This window comes from Cibotium barometz, chromosome 56 (assembly GCF_041138505.1).
Source record: "Cibotium barometz isolate CiBa-2024 chromosome 56, ASM4113850v1, whole genome shotgun sequence".
In the NCBI taxonomy this organism is placed as follows: domain Eukaryota; kingdom Viridiplantae; phylum Streptophyta; class Polypodiopsida; order Cyatheales; family Cibotiaceae; genus Cibotium; species Cibotium barometz.
In genome coordinates, this window is record NC_141101.1 from 37688562 (window position 1) to 37708971 (window position 20410).

Genomic DNA, 20410 nt, shown 5'->3' on the forward strand with positions numbered 1-20410 from the left:
AGCAGTGCCAGTCCGCGCTGTGAGTCTCCCTCTGGAATGATGTCAGATGTTCTGTGTATCTGGTTTGCAATTGGATGCCAGGCCTCTGTAGGCATGTAGGTTTGCATGTAGAGATGGGGCCAGCCCATAGGGCTACCCCAAGTTAGAAGATCTTGCACTTGCACTTGTAGTGTGGGCATGGGGGAGGTGTAGAACCACCCCCAAGGGGCCAGGAGGGCCCACATTGTGCCCACCAGCCATGGCTTGGGCTGGAAGGGCTGTCGGCCAGCCTTAGGGCCTTGGGACAGCCAGCCGGCTGGGCAACAAGGTCTAGAATGGCTGTCAGCCAAGTGTGGGACAGCCCACACAGACTGCCCAGCAGTACAGTACCCTTGCGCAGGGCTGTCCAGCAGTCAGGGGTACTCTTCTTGGTTCATGCGCATGGTGCCCAGCAGCCAGGATGCTGCCCCAGAAGGCTGCTCAGGCTGGACAGCAGTGTGAATACATGCGCAGGCTGGACAGAAGGTATTTATAGTGTGAAAACACTTTATTAATCAAACTCAGTCGTGGAGCTCCCTGAAGCCAGCCGACTGGATGCTATGAAGAGTATAAATACCCCAGCCCATAATCCATGATTCCATCTCATAATTCACCAAGTGCTCCAAGCAAACAAGGGCCAGGACAGCCAAGAACATTGCTAAAGCAAAGGGGTGAAGGACTGAAGGTCAAGGGCAGGTTTTCCAGCCAAGAAAAGGTCAAGTACTTTGTATTTGTTTTCAGATTTACATCATTCTAATAAAGCAAATACACCATCCGTGGTGGGGGCCCTACAGAGGGTAATTGGGACCCAATACTGTGTCCTCTCCATCTCCCCTTTCTCTCTCTATTTTCTGCACATCGTCTTTCAGTTTGTGCGTTAATTCCGTCGCGAAAAGAGTGCTGATTTCTGAGTTTTGAAGTACCGATCCTTCTCCGAAGCTTCCGCATATTACAGTGGTATCAGAGGTCACTTCAAGGACAAAGATTCAGCAAAGAAAACCAGAAAATTTTTTCGCCTGTGTGGTTGGTTTTTAGATGCTGGTGGACTACCCCTTTCGGAGTGACTCCTGTCCCTCGAAGGACGGTTGGTTTTTAGCCTCCGGAAGCCTCCGGAAGTCTCCCACACAGATAGTGGATGGTCAGATTGCGTTCTGGAAAGGAATTGCATTTTCCCGCTATGGCGAACTTCGGCGACGAGAGAGAACCAGAACCATGGGACCAGAGTGCACCAGGCAGTCCAGCTAGGGCACCCGGCTTCAGTGTACAAGACATGTTCCAGCAGATGATGCAAGCAATCGCAGACCAGACAACCAAGTTGGATGAGCAGAAGGCGCGGATTTTGGCTCTGGAGGAGCGTTCTCGCTCTCCAGCGTCGCGTTTTCCATCTCCTCCTCCCTCTCCTTCCGTACCCCAGATACCAGATCCTCGTCACAGGGACCCTCTCGAGGGGTCACAGCCGCAGCCAAGCTCCTTGCTTGAGATGCAGATGCGTGCATTGGAGATTCGACAACGAGAAGACGATGCCATGCGACGAGTGGAACACGAGCGTTACCTCAGAGCTTTGGACGCCAGATTGACACCGGCGGCGCCCTCGAATCATTTTCCCGAGAAAACGAATTTCAGTAAGTATAATGGTAAACTTGATCCCACTACTCTGTATTCATGGTTACATCAATTTGAAGCTTACTTTGCCGCAGTTAGGAAAACAGATACTGACAAGGTGATCTTAGCTAGTTGGTACTTGGAAGGTGAGGCCATTCCTTGGTGGACTCAGTGGGCTCATGCCCACACCAGAACAGGTATGGCAGCTTATGTGTGGGACGAGTTTGTCCGTGACCTTAAGCAGCGGTTTCTACCGCCCCACTACCTTGAGCGACTCGAAGACGAGTTCAGGGGAGCGCGTCAGAACGCGCAACCAGTCCTTCAGTTTGCCAATAGAATTTCGACCTTGTGTCTGCAATTAGGCTTATCTGATACGGACAAGAAAGGGCAATTTTTGTATGGCCTGGACACGCAAATCCAATGGAAGGTGCGTATGTTTAGGCCAGCCACCTTTGAGGACGCACTCTCGCTTGCGCAGAGTGCAGAAATGAAACATAATGGTGGCAAGCCCAAGACTTCCCAGCCGGCTTCTCCCAAGGCTAACGCCTCGGGGGGCAAAAGCCAGAACTAGACGGGGTCTTCCCCAGGACAGAGCCCGGGAGCCTCTGGCTCCAAGAACTCGAACAATGCGTCTAAGCTTACTCCAGACCAAAAAGCGGAGGCACACAAGACAGGTGGCAAGTTGAGTGCTGAGGAGCTTGCTCAGTACAGGAAGGAGGGTAGATGTTACTGTTGTCACACAAAAGGACATACTTCTCGGGATTGTCCGAAGAAGCCTCCAAAGGCCGCCGCCGCCTCCACAGCTTCCGTGGTGAGCACAGCTCCCACACAGACCCCAGCGGCTACCCCTAGTTCTTCAACCCCCGGTGCTTCAGTTGGAGCAATTATTAGCCGGGAGCTCGAAGATAAGCAGAAGGGCGCCCATGACCAGGAGTATGAGCGCAACGAATTGCTCAAGTCCTTTGGCTACATAGGTGGCCAGAGAGTCGTTGTCTTATTTGACAGCGGCAGCACGGAGGATGTGATCACGGAAGAGACCGCTAGGCGTGCCCGTTTCGAGCTGACTCCGGTGGACAAACAGGTTGAGGGTTTTAGCACAGGTATGACAACGAGCGTCAAGTATCCGAGAAGTACTCGGTTCTCCATGAAAAGTTCCAGAAGATTTTTCTTCGGGACAGTCTCCCTCCCCAGCTTCCCCCGTCCAGACCGGAGGATCACAAGATTGACCTCCTCCCAGGCTCGGAACCCCCGAGCAAGTTTCCGTATCGCTTGTCTAAGGCAATGGAATCGGAGTTGAACCACCAACTCCAAGAATTGTTGCAAGCTGGCTTCATCCGCCCCAGCGTGTCGCCATTTGCAGCACCGATCTTATTTGTAAAGAAGAAAGATGGGTCTTCTCGGTTGTGTGTCGATTATCGTGCACTCAACAAGCTGACTATCAAGAGCAGATTCCCGATGCCTCGAATTGACTATATTCTCGAGAGGCTGAATGGAGCTAAGGTGTTCTCCAAACTGGATTTAAAGAGTGGATTGTTGAGGGGGACATCCCCAAGACAACTTTCCGTACAGAACGGGCCCACTATGAATTTGTGGTTATGCCATTTGGATTGACGAACGCCCCAGCTACATTTAACCGCATGATGATGCGTATTTTCCGGGAGTTGATTGGAGTGTGTGTGTTCATATTTCTGGACGACATACTCATATTTTCAGCTACAGTTGAGCAACATGACATTGATGTGGAGAAAGTCCTTAAGTTGCTGGAAAGCAACGAGCTCTATATCAATGAAAAGAAGTTAGAATTTTATCTGTTCCAGGTACATTACTTGGGATATATAATCAGTGCCGAAGGCATTCGACTTGATCCGGCTAAAGTAGCCGAGATTGTTAACTGGGAAGTACCTCAGACTGCTTATGACATTAGATCATTTGTGGGTATATGCCAGGCATATTCCACCCACATTGACAAGTTTTTTGATCTCTCGGCAGACCTCACCGATCTGCTAAAGGGAGTGAAAACAAGGAGGCAAAAGATTCGAATGACTCCACGAGCGTTGGAGGCATTCCAGAACCTCAAGGTGGCTTTGTCTGAAGCGCCTTGTTTAGCCCTTGCCTCGTGGGACGAACCGTTTCAGGTGATCACCGATGCGAGTAACATCGCAATTGGAGGTGTATTACAACCAGAGTCACATGGGGACGGGGGACGGGGACGGGGACGGGGACGGGGACGGGGAAGTGCCGTCCCGGGGACGGGGTCGGGAACGGCAAAAAAAAACCTCTTTTTTAAAAGCAATTTAGGAGTTGTATGCATGACATACATATAGAGAGACACTTTGAACAAAATTTTACACCGAATAGACAAAAAAACAAGAGTCATTTTGAGCAAAATGCGCTAATAAAACATCGATGGCACACTGATTATGTGATTGATAGTCTGATAGATACAAAGAGATAAGTACATGCCTCATGGGCAGTGAGGGTTACAAAAAAGAGTGGGTACAAAATAGAGATACTAGATCGATCATAGATGATAGATCACAATAGATCATGCAATTCCATGCCCTTGAGGCTTGAACCACCGCCCACTCTACGACTAGTGTAGTGGACCTCATCCCACCATGACCATGTGTGCACCGCCGGCCTCCTTCGTGAAGAGCCCGCAACGGAAGATGTGGCGGCGGCGCCTTCACCTTGAGATGCCATGAATGATGATAGTGTGAGAGAGAGGGAAGAAGGGTGCAATAGAGAGTTGCAAGTTGCCGCTTGACTCTTGAGGCTTGCAAGTCTCAAGAGGGATGGATCATGGAACTTGGAGAGAGAGAGAGAGAGAGAGAGAGAGAGAGAGAGAGAGAGATGGCTTGGAAGTTGGCACAATGTAGATAGTATAGAGAGAGAGAGAGGGCTAACTTGCCACTTGGGCCTTGAGGCTTGGACAATGGAACTTGGAACTTTGGAAGCTTGAGGCTTGAGCAATGAGGCTTGAAGCTTCAAACTTGAGTGTGGAGAAAAGTCCGAAAGTGTGCCTTCTTTTATAGCTGGAAATTTGCCCGTTTCTGGCTGTTTCTGGCCGTTTTCTGACCGTTTTTGACCCCTGTCTGCGTCCCCTGTCTGCGTCCCCTGCCCGTCCCGCGTTTCGGGAACGCGTCCCCGGGACGACTGTATGCGTCCCCATTCTGCACGGCGTCCCCTGCGCGTCCCCCCCCGTCCCCGGCCGTCCCCGTCCCCGCGTCCCGCGTCCCGCGTCCCTAAGGGCCGTCCCCGCGTCCCCGTGTGACTCTGATTACAACAGAATGGTCATCCAGTAGCTTACATGTCTCGTAAGTTACTTCCCGCCGAAAAGAACTACTCAGTCTATGATCGTGAACTCCTAGCAGTTATGCAGGCCTTGAAACATTGGAAACATTTCCTGTATGGCCGTGACTTCGAGGTCCGCACTGACCATTAGGCATTGCGCTGGATTCAGACGATGCCAAGTGCACAGTGGAGTGATCGACAACACCGCTGGAGTCAGATATTCCAGCAGTTTGGTGGCATGATTGAGTACCTTCCAGGAAAGGCCAATCTAGTGGCCGATGCTTTGAGCAAGAAGGGACAAGTATCTGCGATTCAGACCACTAGACTGGACCTTGTTGGTACAGGACTAGAAGACATGAAGCACACGTACGCGGATTCCGAGGAATTCGGTACTCAGTGGGAACAGGCATTGGATGCCACAGGACCATGCCATTTTCTGATACGCGATGGTTGGCTTTACTACAAAGGCCGACTGTGTGTCATGAAATCATTCCGGGCAGCTCTTCTCCATGATGCCTATGACGCCATTACAGGTGGTCATAGGGGCATGAATTCGACTCTGGAGAAATTAGAACGGCAATACTATTGGCCAAAGATGAGGCCTGATGTGTTTACATATGTACAACGCTGTGACATTTGTCAAAAGGTGAAAGCTCCTCGTGGAAAGAAGATAGGGTTGTTACAGCCTTTGCCAATTCCTGAGGGTCCTTTCCAAGACATTTCCATGGACTTTGTCACAAATCTGCCTCCCAGTCCGAGTAAGCGTAATACACAGTGTTTGACTATTGTTGACAGGTTCAGCAAATTTGTGATGCTTATTCCTTGCAGGGCCAATGTGACCGCCGAGGATGTTGCCCAGCTATTCATTTGGCATTGGTACCCGATTGGTGGGATTCCTAGGACCATAGTGTCAGACCGAGATGCCAAGTTTACCAGTCATTTTTGGAGGGCATTGTTTGATAATTTTGGTACTAAGTTGAATTTTTCCAGTGCATTCCACCCACAGACTGATGGCCAGACAGAGATATACAACCAGTTGGCCTTTGATGTGCTGAAGTGTTATGTCCACGATCAGCAAGGTAAGTGGGAATCGTTTTTGCCTTTAGTTCAAGCTGTTTTGAATGACTCTTTTTCTTCAGCTATTGGCAGGACTCCATATGAGGCAGCGTTTGGAAGGCCTTTCCAGTCGTTGTTAACCAGGACTTCGTCTTCAGTACCGGAGGCGAACAGAGTGATGGAGTCTTACCAGGAGATCCTAGAGTCCGTTAAAGACAGATTGGCTAAAGCGCAAGAGGCCTACACTCGACAGGCCAATAAAGACCGAAGGGACATGAAGTTTTCGGAAGGAGATTGGGTGTATCTTCGGATTATGAAGCAAAGATTGAAGCAGGTGGGCAAGCGATGCCCAAAGTTGTCTTTCAGGAGCTTCGGACCATTCCCCATCCGGAAAAAGATTAATGAGGTGTCTACGCAGTTAAAGCTACCTCCGAGTTGGACTATGCACGATGTATTTCATGTCAGTTGGTTAAAGCCATATGCAGGTCCACCCCCTTCAGAGGTCAAAGACGAAGCGGAACCAGACATCATTGATGAAGCAGAAGTAATGGTTCCAGAATAGATCCTTCTGCACCGTTTCAAGCATGGCTCAGGCCGAAGACTACGACAGTTCCTCACGAAGTTTCAGGACCGAGGAACTCATGAAGCGGTATGGCTCGACAAAGAATTTTTCGAAGATTATCCGGCATTATTGACGGATTATTTGGAGGCTATGCAGCTTCCGTCAAGTTAAGCAGAAGGGGATGTCACGTGCAGCCCACACTTGGATGCCACGTAGACATTTCTGTACAGAAGGTGCAGGACTTGGGATGGTGAACTGGTCCCATGTGAGCCCAGTCCGGGACGAGTCAGCCAGGGATCCATCTCAGTCGTCCGAGGTCAGGTGTGCATCGTCCTGCACATGAGTCCAAGGTCAGGTGTGCATTGTCCTGCACATGAAGCAGTGCCAGTCCGCGCTGTGAGTCTCCCTGTGGAATGATGTCAGATGTTCTGTGTATCTGGTTTGCAACTGGATGCCAGGCCTCTGTAGGCATGTAGGTTTGCATGTAGAGATGGGGCCAGCCCATAGGGCTACCCCAAGTTAGAAGATCTTGCACTTGCACTTGTAGTGTGGGCATGGGGGAGGTGTAGAACCACCCCCAAGGGGCCAGGAGGGCCCACATTGTGCCCACCAGCCATGGCTTGGGCTGGAAGGGCTGTCGGCCAGCCTTAGGGCCTTGGGACAGCCAGCCGGCTGGGCAACAAGGTCTAGAATGGCTGTCAGCCAAGTGTGGGACAGCCCACACAGACTGCCCGGCAGTACAGTACCCTTGCGCAGGGCTGTCCAGCAGTCAGGGGTACTCTTCTTGGTTCATGCGCATGGTGCCCAGCAGCCAGGATGCTGCCCCAGAAGGCTGCGCAGGCTGGACAGCAGTGTGAATACATGCGCAGGCTGGACAGAAGGTATTTATAGTGTGAAAACACTTTATTAATCAAACTCAGTCGTGGAGCTCCCTGAAGCCAGCCGACTGGATGCTATGAAGAGTATAAATACCCCAGCCCATAATCCATGATTCCATCTCATAATTCACCAAGTGCTCCAAGCAAACAAGGGCCAGGACAGCCAAGAACATTGCTAAAGCAAAGGGGTGAAGGACTGAAGGTCAAGGGCAGGTTTTCCAGCCAAGAAAAGGTCAAGTACTTTGTATTTGTTTTCAGATTTACATCATTCTAATAAAGCAAATACACCATCCGTGGTGGGGGCCCTACAGAGGGTAACTGGGACCCAATACTGTGTCCTCTCCATCTCCCCTTTCTCTCTCTATTTTCTGCACATCGTCTTTCAGTTTGTGCGTTAATTCCATCGCGAAAAGAGTGCTGATTTCTGAGTTTTGAAGTACCGATCCTTCTCCGAAGCTTCCGCATATTACAAGCAGTTCATTGTCCTCTTTGACATGGCCAGTTCTGAGGATGCCATCTCTCCGCAGTTGACTACCAAGATGAGTTGTACCTTGGTTCTTTATCATTTAGATGTGGACGGGTTTACCCCTAGTCTACGTACACACATCACTCATAAAGCTCAATAATTTGAGTTTCAAGTTCAGAGGGCCACTTTCCATCGTCTCCCCTCTTTTAGGGTGTGACATGATCCTCGGGATCTAGTGGTTTCGACAGTATGTACCCATTCCTGATTGGAGGTAGGACACTTTCACCATCGTTGAAGGCTTTCTTGAGCCTCTCATGATTCGCGGGGATCGGAGGATTCTTGGCATTCCACTCATTTCCCACATTTAGGCCCAACGAGCTATCAGAAAAGGAGCAAAGTGTGCGTCGCTATATGCCCGCTCTCAGTCTAATGCAGTTCAAGTAGCACCCGCACAGGGGAGCAGCGGATGGCTGGTCTTTTGTCTCAATACAGTAACATCATGCTACAAGACGACCTCCCACCCAATCCCCCATCCAGTAGACCTGAGGACCATCACATAGAGTGGTTCTTGGTTCAGAATCTCCAAGCAAGTTTCCCTACCGCCTTTCTAAGGCATTGGAGAGTGAGTTGGAGCAGCAGTTAGCCCAACTACTCCGGTCCGGATTTATCCGACCATCTTCCTTACCTTTTTCCGCTTCCATTCTGTTTGTCTAGAAGAAGAATAAGTCCGCATGCTTATGTGTGGATTACAGGGCGCTCAATAAGCTAACAGTAAAGAATAGATTCCCCATGCCTAGAATAGAGTACATCCTTGAACGACTCTGGAAAGATTTTCTCTAAGATTGATCTTAAGAGTGGCTATCATCAGGTTTGGATCTTTGAGGCCGACATTCCAAAAACGGCCTTTAGGATCGAGCATGGCCACTACGAATTTGTGGTGATGCCCTTTGGTCTCACCAATGCATGAGCGACGTTCAACAAAATGATGTCTTGGGTTTTTCGGGATCTCATTGGCAAATGCATCTTCATCTTCTTAGATGACATTCTTATCTTCTCAGGGACTGTAGAGCAGCATGAATGAGACGTGGCACATGTTTTGCAACTCTTGCACGACAATGAGTTGTTTATCAATTCCAAGAAGAGTGAGTTTGGAGTACAGGAAATCCGTTACTTGGGATTAGGGTTGTTTCTGCACGGCATATGCTGGCTTATCGTACGGAATACCGTACGTACTCATACAAATTTTCCACGGAAAATTGTTTTTTCCCGAATTTTTTGGTTTAAAAATAAAAAATTTTCTCAAAAAAATTACTTTTTTTGATAGTTAATGGTCTTTCTTTTGCTTATCTATGGCTGTTTGAGCTTCCTCTATACTGTGATGCTTCCCTCCTTTCTAAAATACTCCATATCTAGACTTGGAAATACCTAAGTTTATAAGTATTTTTTTTAAAACATCGTATTTTATCGTACGACAAGAAAAAAATTCATATCGTACTGTATTTTTCCGTACGGTGTCGTATCGTACGAACCGTACGGTATCGTACCTGACAACTATGCCTGGGATACATAATTAGTTCTTTAGGTATTAGCCTCGACCTTGAGAAGGTACTTGCCATTCAATTGGGATGTTCCCACTACAGCCCAAGAAATCCGCTCCTTTTTGGGTCTTTGTCAGGCCTACAACACCCACATGGACAAGTTTTCTGACCTTGTAGCACCTCTCATTGACTTGCTCAAGGGCGTGAAGACTCGTCATTAGGAAGTGTCCATCACGAGCAAGGCTCTAGAGGCATTCCAGGAAATGAAGAAAGTTGCCTATGAGTCACCAGTTTTGAAATTGGCATTGTGGGATGATCCTTTTGAGGTGATTACTGATGCCAGAAACCTTGCCATTGGAGCTGTTTTATAGCAAGATGGTAGGCCCGTGGCTTATTATAGCCGCAAATTGAATAACGCCTAGAAGAATTATTTGGTGTATGACAAAGAGCTCTTGGGGGTGATGACCGCTCTTAAGCATTGGAAGCACTTCCTTTGCGGGAGGGACTTCACAGTTAGAGTTAGGAGAGATCACCAGGCACTTAAATGGTTGCAAACCATGCCTAGTGTCCAATGGAGTGACAGGCAGTCCAGGTGGAGTTAATTGTTCCAACAGTTTGGAGGAATGATTGAATATGTCTCGGGCAAAAATAACCCCGTTTCCGATGCTCTTAGTTGAAAGGGCACTATTCAGACATTGCAGGAGTCCACTGTGCTAGAAATTCAAGGCAAAGACTTAGAGAGTATGAAGGCACAGTATCCAGATTCGGAAGAGTTCGGGACTCAATATCAGTTGGCCCTCAGTTCAGAACCAGGCTACTACAGTATATATGATGTTGGTTGTTTTTCAAGAACCGTCTTTGTGTACTCAAAGAAAGGCATCAAGTCCTTCTCCACGATGCCCATGATTCTCTTGTTGGGGGTCATAGGGATATCAACAGTACCTCGAAGAAGTTAGAGAGGGCATTCTATTGGCCTAAGATGTGACGAGATGTCTACCAACATGTCCAATCATGCCAGATATGTCAAAAAGTGAAAATTTCTCATACCAAACAGCAGGGCTGCTTCAGCCTTTGCTTATTCCCAAGGGACCCTTTCACGACATCAATATGGACTTCGTAGGTCCTCGTCCCGCTTTAGTTGGATCTAGAAACACATAGTGTATGACAATTGTTGATAGATTCAGTAAGTTTTGCATGCTCATTCCATGCAAGCAGACATCCATAGTCGAGGACATAGCTCGCTTGTTCATTCGGTTTTGGCACCCCATTGGTGGTTTGCCACAGACTATCAAATCAAATAGAGATCCCAAATTTACGTCCCATTTTTGGAGAGCATTGTTTGACAATTTTGGGACTAAGTTGCAGTTGTACAGCGCATTCTATCCTCAAACAAATGGCCAAACAGAAATTTACAATCAATTGGTCTTTGACATTCTGAAATCGTACTGCCATGACCAGCAGTCGAAATGGGAACAATATCTTCCTTTGGTCCAGGCAATCCTAAACGATACTAACTCATCGAGTATTGGCCGGATGCCGTATGAGGTAGCATTTAGTCGCTGGTTCTCATTAATTTTGACGAGGCAGGTGTCACCATTTCTTGAGGCCAATAAAACCACCGAGACATTCTCGGAAATCATGGAGTTAGTTAAGGAGCGCCTTGCCAAGGCTTAGGAAGCATATACTTGGCAAGCCAACAAATCCAGGTGAGATGTCAACTCTAAGGAAGGGGATTGAGTATATCTCTGCATCATGAAACAATGACTAAAGCAAGTGGGCAAATGTTGTCCCAAACTATCATTCTGAAGTTTTGGCCCATTTCCAATCATTTAAAAGTTCAAGTGATGTCTCTTTAAAGTTAAAGTTGTCGAAAAGTTGGACTATGAACAATGTCTTTCATGTTTCTTGGTTGAAGCCATATGTAGGTCCAGCATTGCAGGATATATCCAAAGAGCAACAGCCATATAGGATAGAAGAAGCTGAAGTCATAGAGCCAAAGGAGATTCTGCTCCACGGATGGAAGCATAGTTCCGGTCGAAGAATCCGATAGTTCTATACGAGGTTTAAAGACCGTGGAACCCATGAAGTAGTTTGGCTGGATGAAGAGTTCTTTTAGGAGTACCATTAGTTGTTGGTGGACTACTTGGAAGCCTTGAACTTGCCTCCAAGTTAAGAGCACCCTACACTGGGGTACACAGTGACACACTAGCATGATCATCAGTGTAGCATTTGTACAAAAGTAGAACCTTTTTAGGATTATTTGTTGTACGCCGTGACCCCATTGTGAGCCCTCTGTGCAGGGACAGTCAAGCACGAGCTACGTAGGTCAGTCTCTGAGCTTTAGAGGTGAGTCAAATGTCAGTCCTCTTAACCCACTTGGAGAAAGCATCATTCAGAAGCATTTAGTGTCATCTCTAGCATTAGGTCAAACATTAGCAGGCATGTAGAAGTCTTTAGGGGTGTCCCTGGGCTTATTTGGCATGTCCAAGGGCTAAGCCTAGCCCTGGACAACCTTAGTAACCAGCCGACCAGCATGGGGGTGGATCTATACCCAGTCGGCCAGCATTTGCTGCAGGCTGACAGCATGTTGGGTATAATAATCTAGTCGGCTAGGTCATAAACAGGTCGGACAGCATTTTCCCATGCGCAGCCATTTATAGCATTTAATGCTATTTAATTGGTATTTTTTGTCCATGCTGAACTGGCCGACAGCCTTGTGCTGGCCGACCAGCAGCAAAGGGACATATAAATACATGCGCATCAGTTCTCCCTCATTCATTTAGGTATTCAGCAGAAGTCAACAAAGCAGTTCAACATCCTATCAACTCCAGGCAACAAGGAAGCTCCACTTCACATTCAGCCAGCATATGTGCAGTCCTACCGCTATCTGGACTTGCATGAGTGGCTAGAAGAGTCTTTAGCAGGGCCTTGGACTAGGTGGATACTCAGTTGACCTATATAGTCTTCCTCATTCTTGCGTTGGGCATTCATCACTCTTATACTTAGCATTGTACAACATTTCTGCAATATAAGCAAATACTCTTGCTTGTAGGGTAGGGGGGGTTGGGGGGCTTTAGTGGGTATTGGGACCCAATATTGTGTCGTCTTCTACATTCTCATTCTCTTCTCTCTCTCTACTCTCTAAAGTTGATACTAAAGATTCTCACCACATAAAGGTATAAAGGTGGCCCTGTTGTGCGTTATCACGATCAAGCTCAGTGCATGTAACTATGGGCATCGAAGTATGTAATTCTCTGACTCTTATCTCCTCCGTGCTACATAGCCTGCATAACGATATGTCCTGTTAGATTGCCTCTGCCCTTCCCGTCCCAATCCGAAGGCAATGTGACAACATCCTCGGGTGGCCAGTGGTGATCCTCATGGCAAGGGACATGTGTCTGTGGAGATAACTGGGCCTCTCAAGAATACATCCCTAGTGATCCTCAAAAAATGCTCTTTGTAAGACTGGAGCTTTGGGGAAAGCGAAATTGGGGATATCCATATGAATGAAATCTTTCTATCGTCCTCTGGACTCCTCAATAAGCATGACTCATGGGCATCAGGATCCAGTTTGTCACTATGAGGCTACTAGGACCCCAATGCAACAAGTGTTCATTGGCCTTGTATCTGTGAGATAAAGGAAGAAAGAAAGAAAGTTATATTAACGTCTTCAAAAGACCCAAAGGGTCTATGAGACCAAAATGATGTGTACATAGTGTTCATGAAATCTCGGCATGGATGAAATAAGATAAAGCAAACTGAAAACTGAAAGCTAAGATCTCAGACTCTGAGATTATACAAGATGAAAAATCTAGATCCTACTATGCCAGGTATAGGGTACAATAAGTGATGGGATCTGGGAGAGCTGAATAAAAACAATCAATCACAACGATGTATGTCAGGCAAGGGCCCACCTAGGATGTCCATCATCGGTGATACAAGAAGGCTAGAGATGTCGATAGTTTGCTGTGAGGATGAGGCTACTCGATGGTGGGCCAGGATCTCCTTAATCCGGGCTGATGAGCTGGGGGTGGTTGGGTTCTTACGGGAGGAGGCCGTCTAGCTCTCTAGAGTGTGTGTGCCCGATTTGATGGGACTCCCATGGGCGTACTGCAAGGGGGCACTATGGTGTAGGCTCCCGTATCCACTGCGGTGGGCTCTGGTGCCTCCCTTTCCACCCCTCTAGGCTGGAAAAAACTAGTGATGGTAAGCTAAGAGGAAGGCTGTTGGGGGCGTGGATCTGAGTAGTGACTCTCTGTGTCGGCTGAGCTCCAGTAGGAAGAGTCCAAGGCACCTTTGATCTAGGCACTCCATGATCCGGGATAAGGGTCTAGAGCCCTCTCTGAATAGACCGGGCACTCGCAAACATAGTGCTCCTCTGACTCAATCCCTGTCTAACAGAGTCTACATGTCCTGTCTTCTCTGGGTATCCGCTCAGCTCTGCCAGCATAGTCACAGGGAATGGGCATTTTTACACTCGGGAATGTTGGGGATGGCAGCATCTTCCCGTCCCCATTCCCGTCCCATGTCACTCTCTAGTCACAAGGAATGGCAATTCTCAATCTTTTCCGTCCCCGTTCCCTGTCCCCATTTCGCGTCCCATGTGACTGTCTGCCAGTCTCTATCCTCAGTCTATGGGATGATACCCTAATCTGGCCAATGGCTATCCTCATATCATGGCACATGAAGGCATTGAGATAACTTGGTCTCTGTATGAAACCCTCTACTGTGAGTCTCGGGAAATGATCTTTGTAGTACTGCATCTTGGTACCGGTAGGCAATGGGCCTACCGTGTGATCCATGTGCTATGTGTGTATAGCTCCAATAGATCCTATCGGATCACCAGGGTCTTGTCCTCATGTGTATGCCTAATGTATGGATGGGGATTCTGGATCATATTGAAATGGAGGGAGCCGGTCCATCCGTAATCCAAGTGCCTAAAACCAAGTGTGTGTGTGTGTTTGAGAGAGAGAGAGAGAGAGAGAGAGAGAGAGAGAGAGAGAGAGTTTAACTCATAGATGTGGAAATCTTTTCTGGTTTGATGATGTAGACCTTGACACTACGATGGCTACTCCCAGGTGCTTTGTTACAAAGGGGATTCTACAATGAAGAAAGGATCAACCCCCCTGATACAATCGAACTTAGTGATCAAGCATGTTGTAGTAATTATAGCTGGAGTGGGAATCGAAAGCCACCATCTTTCTTGAATCGATTTGTCTTTCCTGAAGAGACCCTTGCAGCATTGCGTGTTGTTGCCATGAAAGAGGATGAAATGCAGAATGTCCTTTCCATGTTGGACGAGGTACCTATTGTTTGTCTTTATATATGCATTTCAGGTGCATTCCCCTCTAGAATATTATTGTTTGTATATGATCTGCCAACCAACCGACATATCGATATAGATATATTCATTGGGCACACCGCACCAAACATCCCTCGTGATGGTGACAAACTGTGCCTTAAATCTCTTATGTGCATCGTCTCAAAACCTGGTTGGGATAGAGATTCTTCTGCTCTCATTCATGACAGAAAGGGTCGCATTCTTTGATGCACTTGTAGGCAGACAAGTTATAGGGAGAACAATTTCTCGTGCACACATGCGTGCACATACGCAAGCACACATGCACACAGTATTAGGGGTCAAAGGAAAATTTGAAGTTCTTCCAATTATTGGATTTCAGGAATATGAAAAAAAGTTCCAAGGATAGGGAGACTGTTTGTATCCAGCTTGGTATATTAGAGAGTGATGGGAAAATCCAGAGTAGGAGCCTGCAACTTATGGTATGCCACTCCTTAAGGCAAGATATCTAGGATTCAGTGCTAGAAAATATCTTATGGTTAGTCTTTCACTGTGCCTTGGTAGTCAAATACTCACCCAACCTGTGCTGACCCCATCATCTGCTTGTGAATAGTAATTGAAATTATGCTGTATGTAGCTATCACAATCAGGGTTGCAGAAGGCACCATCGGGTGAAGATGTGCGGGCTGCTGTCTGGGAGGTGTGTGGCAATGCAGGTGCCTTGCAACTGCTGACAGATCTTATTGCAGCCAGGTAACATGGTTTCTTTCTTCTAGATAGAGATTATATTGCAAACTGGTATCCAAATTGTGTCATAAACTATTGAATTTACTCTAAACTTGATGTGATTAACTGCAAACATTTTTGTATATTGAAGATTATTGGATCTGGAGGAAGGAACTGGTTCTGAAGACTCTGATAAAAAGATCCTTGATAGGTATTTATTCCATCATATTTCTCACAGGTTGACTGCAAAGTCACCAAATTTCTCTAGAGTGTACATGCACTTACAATCTGAATGCTTTTTTTGGGGCAGAGACTGTGAAGATCGAGATCCAAACTACACTTTATCCGAGAATGTAAGGTCCTGTATAATATACCGGAAAGGGCAGAAATATCTTGCCAAGCATTTTCTTAAAGAATCGGAACGACTACTTGAGCTCTGCATCTTAGAAGAACACTTCGGAAGAGAAGAAAAAAGCCATCAACATGACAATGTTTCAGAAAATCATTAGTTACTTATTGCTAGTTTATACGGCCCCCCCTTGATTAGATTGTACTGTAAATAGGGATCTATCCACTATTCATATCTTAAATAAGAGTAAATACATTTAATTCAATTTTGATGTCTCTGTTGGTCATGTTCTTTAAATGACACCTTGCAAGCTGTGACCCATGAGAAAACTGAATAGGCCAGGGAAACAGTGAAACACATGCTAGAAGGTGGCCAGATGCAGTATTCATCCTCTAGGATCCATAGTCAAAATGTCAATAATCCCATTGATGAGCTCATGCAACTGTTCAACACTAACCTTGGCACTATGTTGATATCTGCAGATTCAAGAAATCAAGTTCCAAATGCACATGCAAGACATCAATAGCCCAAGCAGCAATATTGAAGGCACATATAATGTTAAGCTATTCATAAGACGCTTTCAGAGGCAAGAGCAAGTCAAAGAGCACAGGAGATGAAGCAAGAGTTGAGACATGCATATTAAAATGGCCCAACTACCATTCACCAAATATTTCTGCTGCAAGCAAAGCTAGCTACGAGTGCATGTACCAAACCTCACGACTTGATGGATGCAATCCAGTGGTGGAACTCAAGAAGATATCATCTACAACCACCTAACAAGTTCCTCCAACAACTGAGCAAACCAGTGACCTGCCTGAATCACCCGAAAAGCCTCTCATTAAAAGACTAGATATTATATTATAAGGCTTTCAGTATTTGCCTTGGCATTGCCAGAGTGTGCAAGGTACAGAAGGCCTATATGGAAAGAAAGAAAAGTTACGAGCGCAAAAAGTTCTTGAAGACCTTCAAGATGCCACATCAGGTGTCGTAGAAAACACCAGGGATCTCTTGCAATCCCAGCTTTCATCAAAGCGAATGACATGATGGTAGAAATCGTTAAGTGGTGATGATGGTGGCAAGGGACATATTTGTGGTAGATTGTGGCAGAAGTGGTTAGTTCATGGAGTTGATATTCAACACATCCTGTGTTCGAATCTCACTTCTCGTCGGATGGATCATTTCGGTCTCTTGGGATTGTTCCTACGATGTTAAATGCTTCTCTCTCTCTCTCTTTCTCTCTTTGCGAGAGCAACTCCGAGTTACACTGGTTAAAGCCCAATCTGAGAGATTCACTAGGAGGCCCCCCTTTAGGTAGTGGATACAGAGAGCATGTATGAGGTCATAGATGGAGCCTTGGCATAGTGACTCCCCCATACTTGTATGGGTTTGTACTTGGAATGTATTAACATGGCTGTCTTATATATGTGCTCTCATATGATCCTTTTCCATAGGTAGCTAGTTCACCCTTATTCAACTGATGCATCTCTAGATCATGAAGCTACATGTCAAATCTTGGCTTTTTATTTTTCTACTTAACTTGTATTCTTCACTATGTTTAGAGGCCTAGGGGCCTAAACAATCAGTGCTTCTATTTGGCCTCATGGTTGTATGTGACAGCCTCAAACACACGCTCTCTTGGCCATGCCCATACTTTGGCTCCACACTCGAGAGGAGTTTTCAATGAACAAGCTCAATCAATCCTTTAGGCCATATGCCTTGGATCCAAAGCACCATGACCCTCCATCCAGCAGAGGATCTAGGAGAATCTCCCAGACAGAGGATCCAACAAAGGTAGATCTAAGAGATTCTCCGATGTTATGACATGCTCTCATCACAAAAGCTTGGCATTCCCTCTATCATCATATCGATTCTAGTTGAGGGAAGTATATCATCATTAGCTTACCACTCTACACAGGATCATTTATTGATTACATGTATACGTGGAAATGTTACTAGCAGGAATGGAGAAGTTGATGACAATGATGACGTTGTCGACGCTCTTGATGATGATCTCGAGGATGCGATGATGATGACGGTGGCCTTGTATGTACACCAAATGTCTGTTGTTGCAATGCATAAAACTTGATATCGAATAAAGATTGTTCAAACTAATACTCCCCCGGGATGTCTACGAAAAGCTTACAGCATGGGAACGAGTCCTGAAACACGTATAAACTCATTTCACTTAGTTGACAATGGACTTTAGGGTATATCTTCTCCACCTCTAAGAGGATATGTCAATCTGCAGCTTGAGGAGAAGATGACAAGAGAGTGAGAGCCAAGAGAACATGGCTTTGATACCAATTGTCGGAGTGGAGATAAAGGTAGCAACACACACAAATGCAATAAGCAAGGAGAGAGAAGAGAGAAGGACAACACTAAAAGTAGATTCATCGACATCGCATCTTCAAGCTCATCATTGATAGCATCGTCATCGTTGTCATCGATTGATGCATTCTTGTTAGTAACATTTCTAATGTCTACACTCAAATCATTTTCATACACTTTGTAGGTTTCTTTGTCATCATTGATCTGCTGGCAACTATCTTAATTGCATTCAGTGGGCATTGATAGTACTTGTCATCGATTGATGCATTCTTGTTAGTAACATTTCTAATGTCTACACTCAATCATTTTCATACACTTTGTGGGTTTCTTTGTCATCATTGATCTACTTGCAACTATCTCAATTGCATTCAGTGGGCATTGATAGTACTTGTAGGTAGTTGGAACATTTGCATTTTGTATCAGGGATTAGTTATTTATAAGCTGAAATGGTAGACAGAGATGCTTTTCGTTGACGATAAGCTTGACGGGGCTAACTACACCCGTTGTGTGGTCCTATATGATGCGTCATGCTGATTGCTAAAGGGCTTGGAATGTTGTTATTGGTATTGAGGCACATCTTTTCTCACCAGTGTAGGAACAGGTACTTTGGATGGTGATACTAGTTCAGATGTAACTATGGCATCCGCCTTCGCTTCTCCCACAACGAAACAATACAGGTGGGATGGTAGGGATACACGGGCATATGCATTGGTGACACTTTCTATGAAAAGGAGAATTATTTCTCATATTCGCTTATGTGAAATTGCTAAGCAGGCTTGGAATGCGCTTGTTGCGCTTTACCAGGTGCGTAACGAGGCATGAGTGGCCTACTTGCACTCAAGCAAGTATCGAGCATATGAATGCGAGACTTAATGGATGAGTTTCATACAAGGATCAAAGATCTCAAAGAGTGGCTTATATATATTGATGAAGCCTATCATGACAGTTAATTGGTGTCTACTGTTCTCATAGCTTTATCGGATTCATACCAAGGTTTTGCATCTACACTTCGGTTCACGATTCTTACAAGAAGAGCAATCCTGACAAAACCAAACAAATATGCATGTGTTGCCAATAAAAAAGGTTAAGGCAAAGACTTTTCTCAGGGCAGCTACAAGCCAAACACAGAATCAACCCAGTCATTTGGCAAGGATGCCGATTAGAGGGTGATAAGCCTAAGAAGATGATTGGTGGACATTCATTGTGTAGTGCAATTATCACACATGATTATTGGGCATTCATTCTACACTACAATTATGACCCTTCTATCTATGTTGCCTGCATGTCAATGACAACCTCCCCTCCCCCCCAGCCATGCCGTTAACCAACCCTAGAGCTGTCTCCCCTACCCCCCCCTCTCCTTGGGATTTCTATTTGGAGCAGTGTGGTGCTCTCGAGGTGTGCTAGTCCGGAAAGTTTGCCTCTATATGGGTGGTGGTGCTCGCTTGAGATGGAAATGGGGCGGACTGCGGCACGAGGGAAGGGTGAAGTGAGGTGTTTTGTCCCCGCACTCCCCTCGGAAACGTGGGATGTTTCTCTCCCCTTCATCAAGTGTCTTAGTGGGCATGACCGTCGCTGCTTGGGTAGATCGGGCAGACCCTCGACGACCTCTGCATGGTCAGATCGTAGACCCCTAGACCCAGCCCTCAGAGCCAATCGTTTCTCAAAGTTACGGATCTATTTTTTCGACTTCCCTTATCTATGTTGTTCTATCTACCAGAGGTTGTTCACCTTGGAGACTTGATGTGATTATGAGTACGATCGGGCGTGATTGGCATTCGCTTCTCCAGATTTTCATCACGGGCTATTGGGGGTGCACCGGACACGGCAAGACGTGTGGGGAAAAAAACCCTATCTCTGGGTGATCCGATTTCAGAATGGCGGATTGTTAAAAAGAAAAGAGAACTCTTCCTAGGGCCTGTCTCCGGATTTGGTCACGTTGCTGTCCACCGACTGAGGCTACCTTGAAGTAAGGTGTCAATGGGGATATGGACTGGTGAAGACAGAAAGGAAGAGAGACCAACAATATCTCTTGGAACGGGGGTAGGGTATAGGGATATAAACATCAGTGTTCGATTTTCTTAGGCAGTCATCCCTCTGGTTCTTAAGATAGGTAGCAACAGGATCCACCTAATGTGGAATTGTTACGGCTTCTAGTTCAAATTCTTGAGGGAGATCCTCAAAGGGTACTTGGCGTTTGAGGCTTCTGTTTGGATTCTCAACTAGTTTATGTTAGACATAGAGGAATTTGTAGCGACGGCCTGAATTGCTTGAGGTTCCTCCTTCAATCGAGC

General features: G+C 46.4%; 1 protein-coding gene across 4 annotated transcripts in view; it reads left to right on the forward strand.

Annotated features, from left to right (window-relative positions):
* Positions 1-16053, forward strand: part of LOC147607190 (SET domain-containing protein) — a 94586-nt gene extending 78533 nt beyond the window's left edge. For 3 of the 4 annotated variants that reach the window (XM_086790944.1, XM_086790945.1, XM_086790946.1), the window contains 4 exons: positions 14465-14716; positions 15351-15466; positions 15591-15650; positions 15750-16053. In XM_086790944.1, coding sequence (XP_086647070.1) covers positions 14465-14716; positions 15351-15466; positions 15591-15650; positions 15750-15948 — 627 coding nt within the window. In that variant the 3' untranslated portion in view covers positions 15949-16053. Of the gene's footprint in view, positions 1-14464; positions 14717-15095; positions 15196-15350; positions 15467-15590; positions 15651-15749 lie in introns of those variants that run through there. The other variant, XR_015264813.1, reaches the window with a different exon arrangement.
* Positions 16054-20410: the final 4357 nt, after the last annotated feature.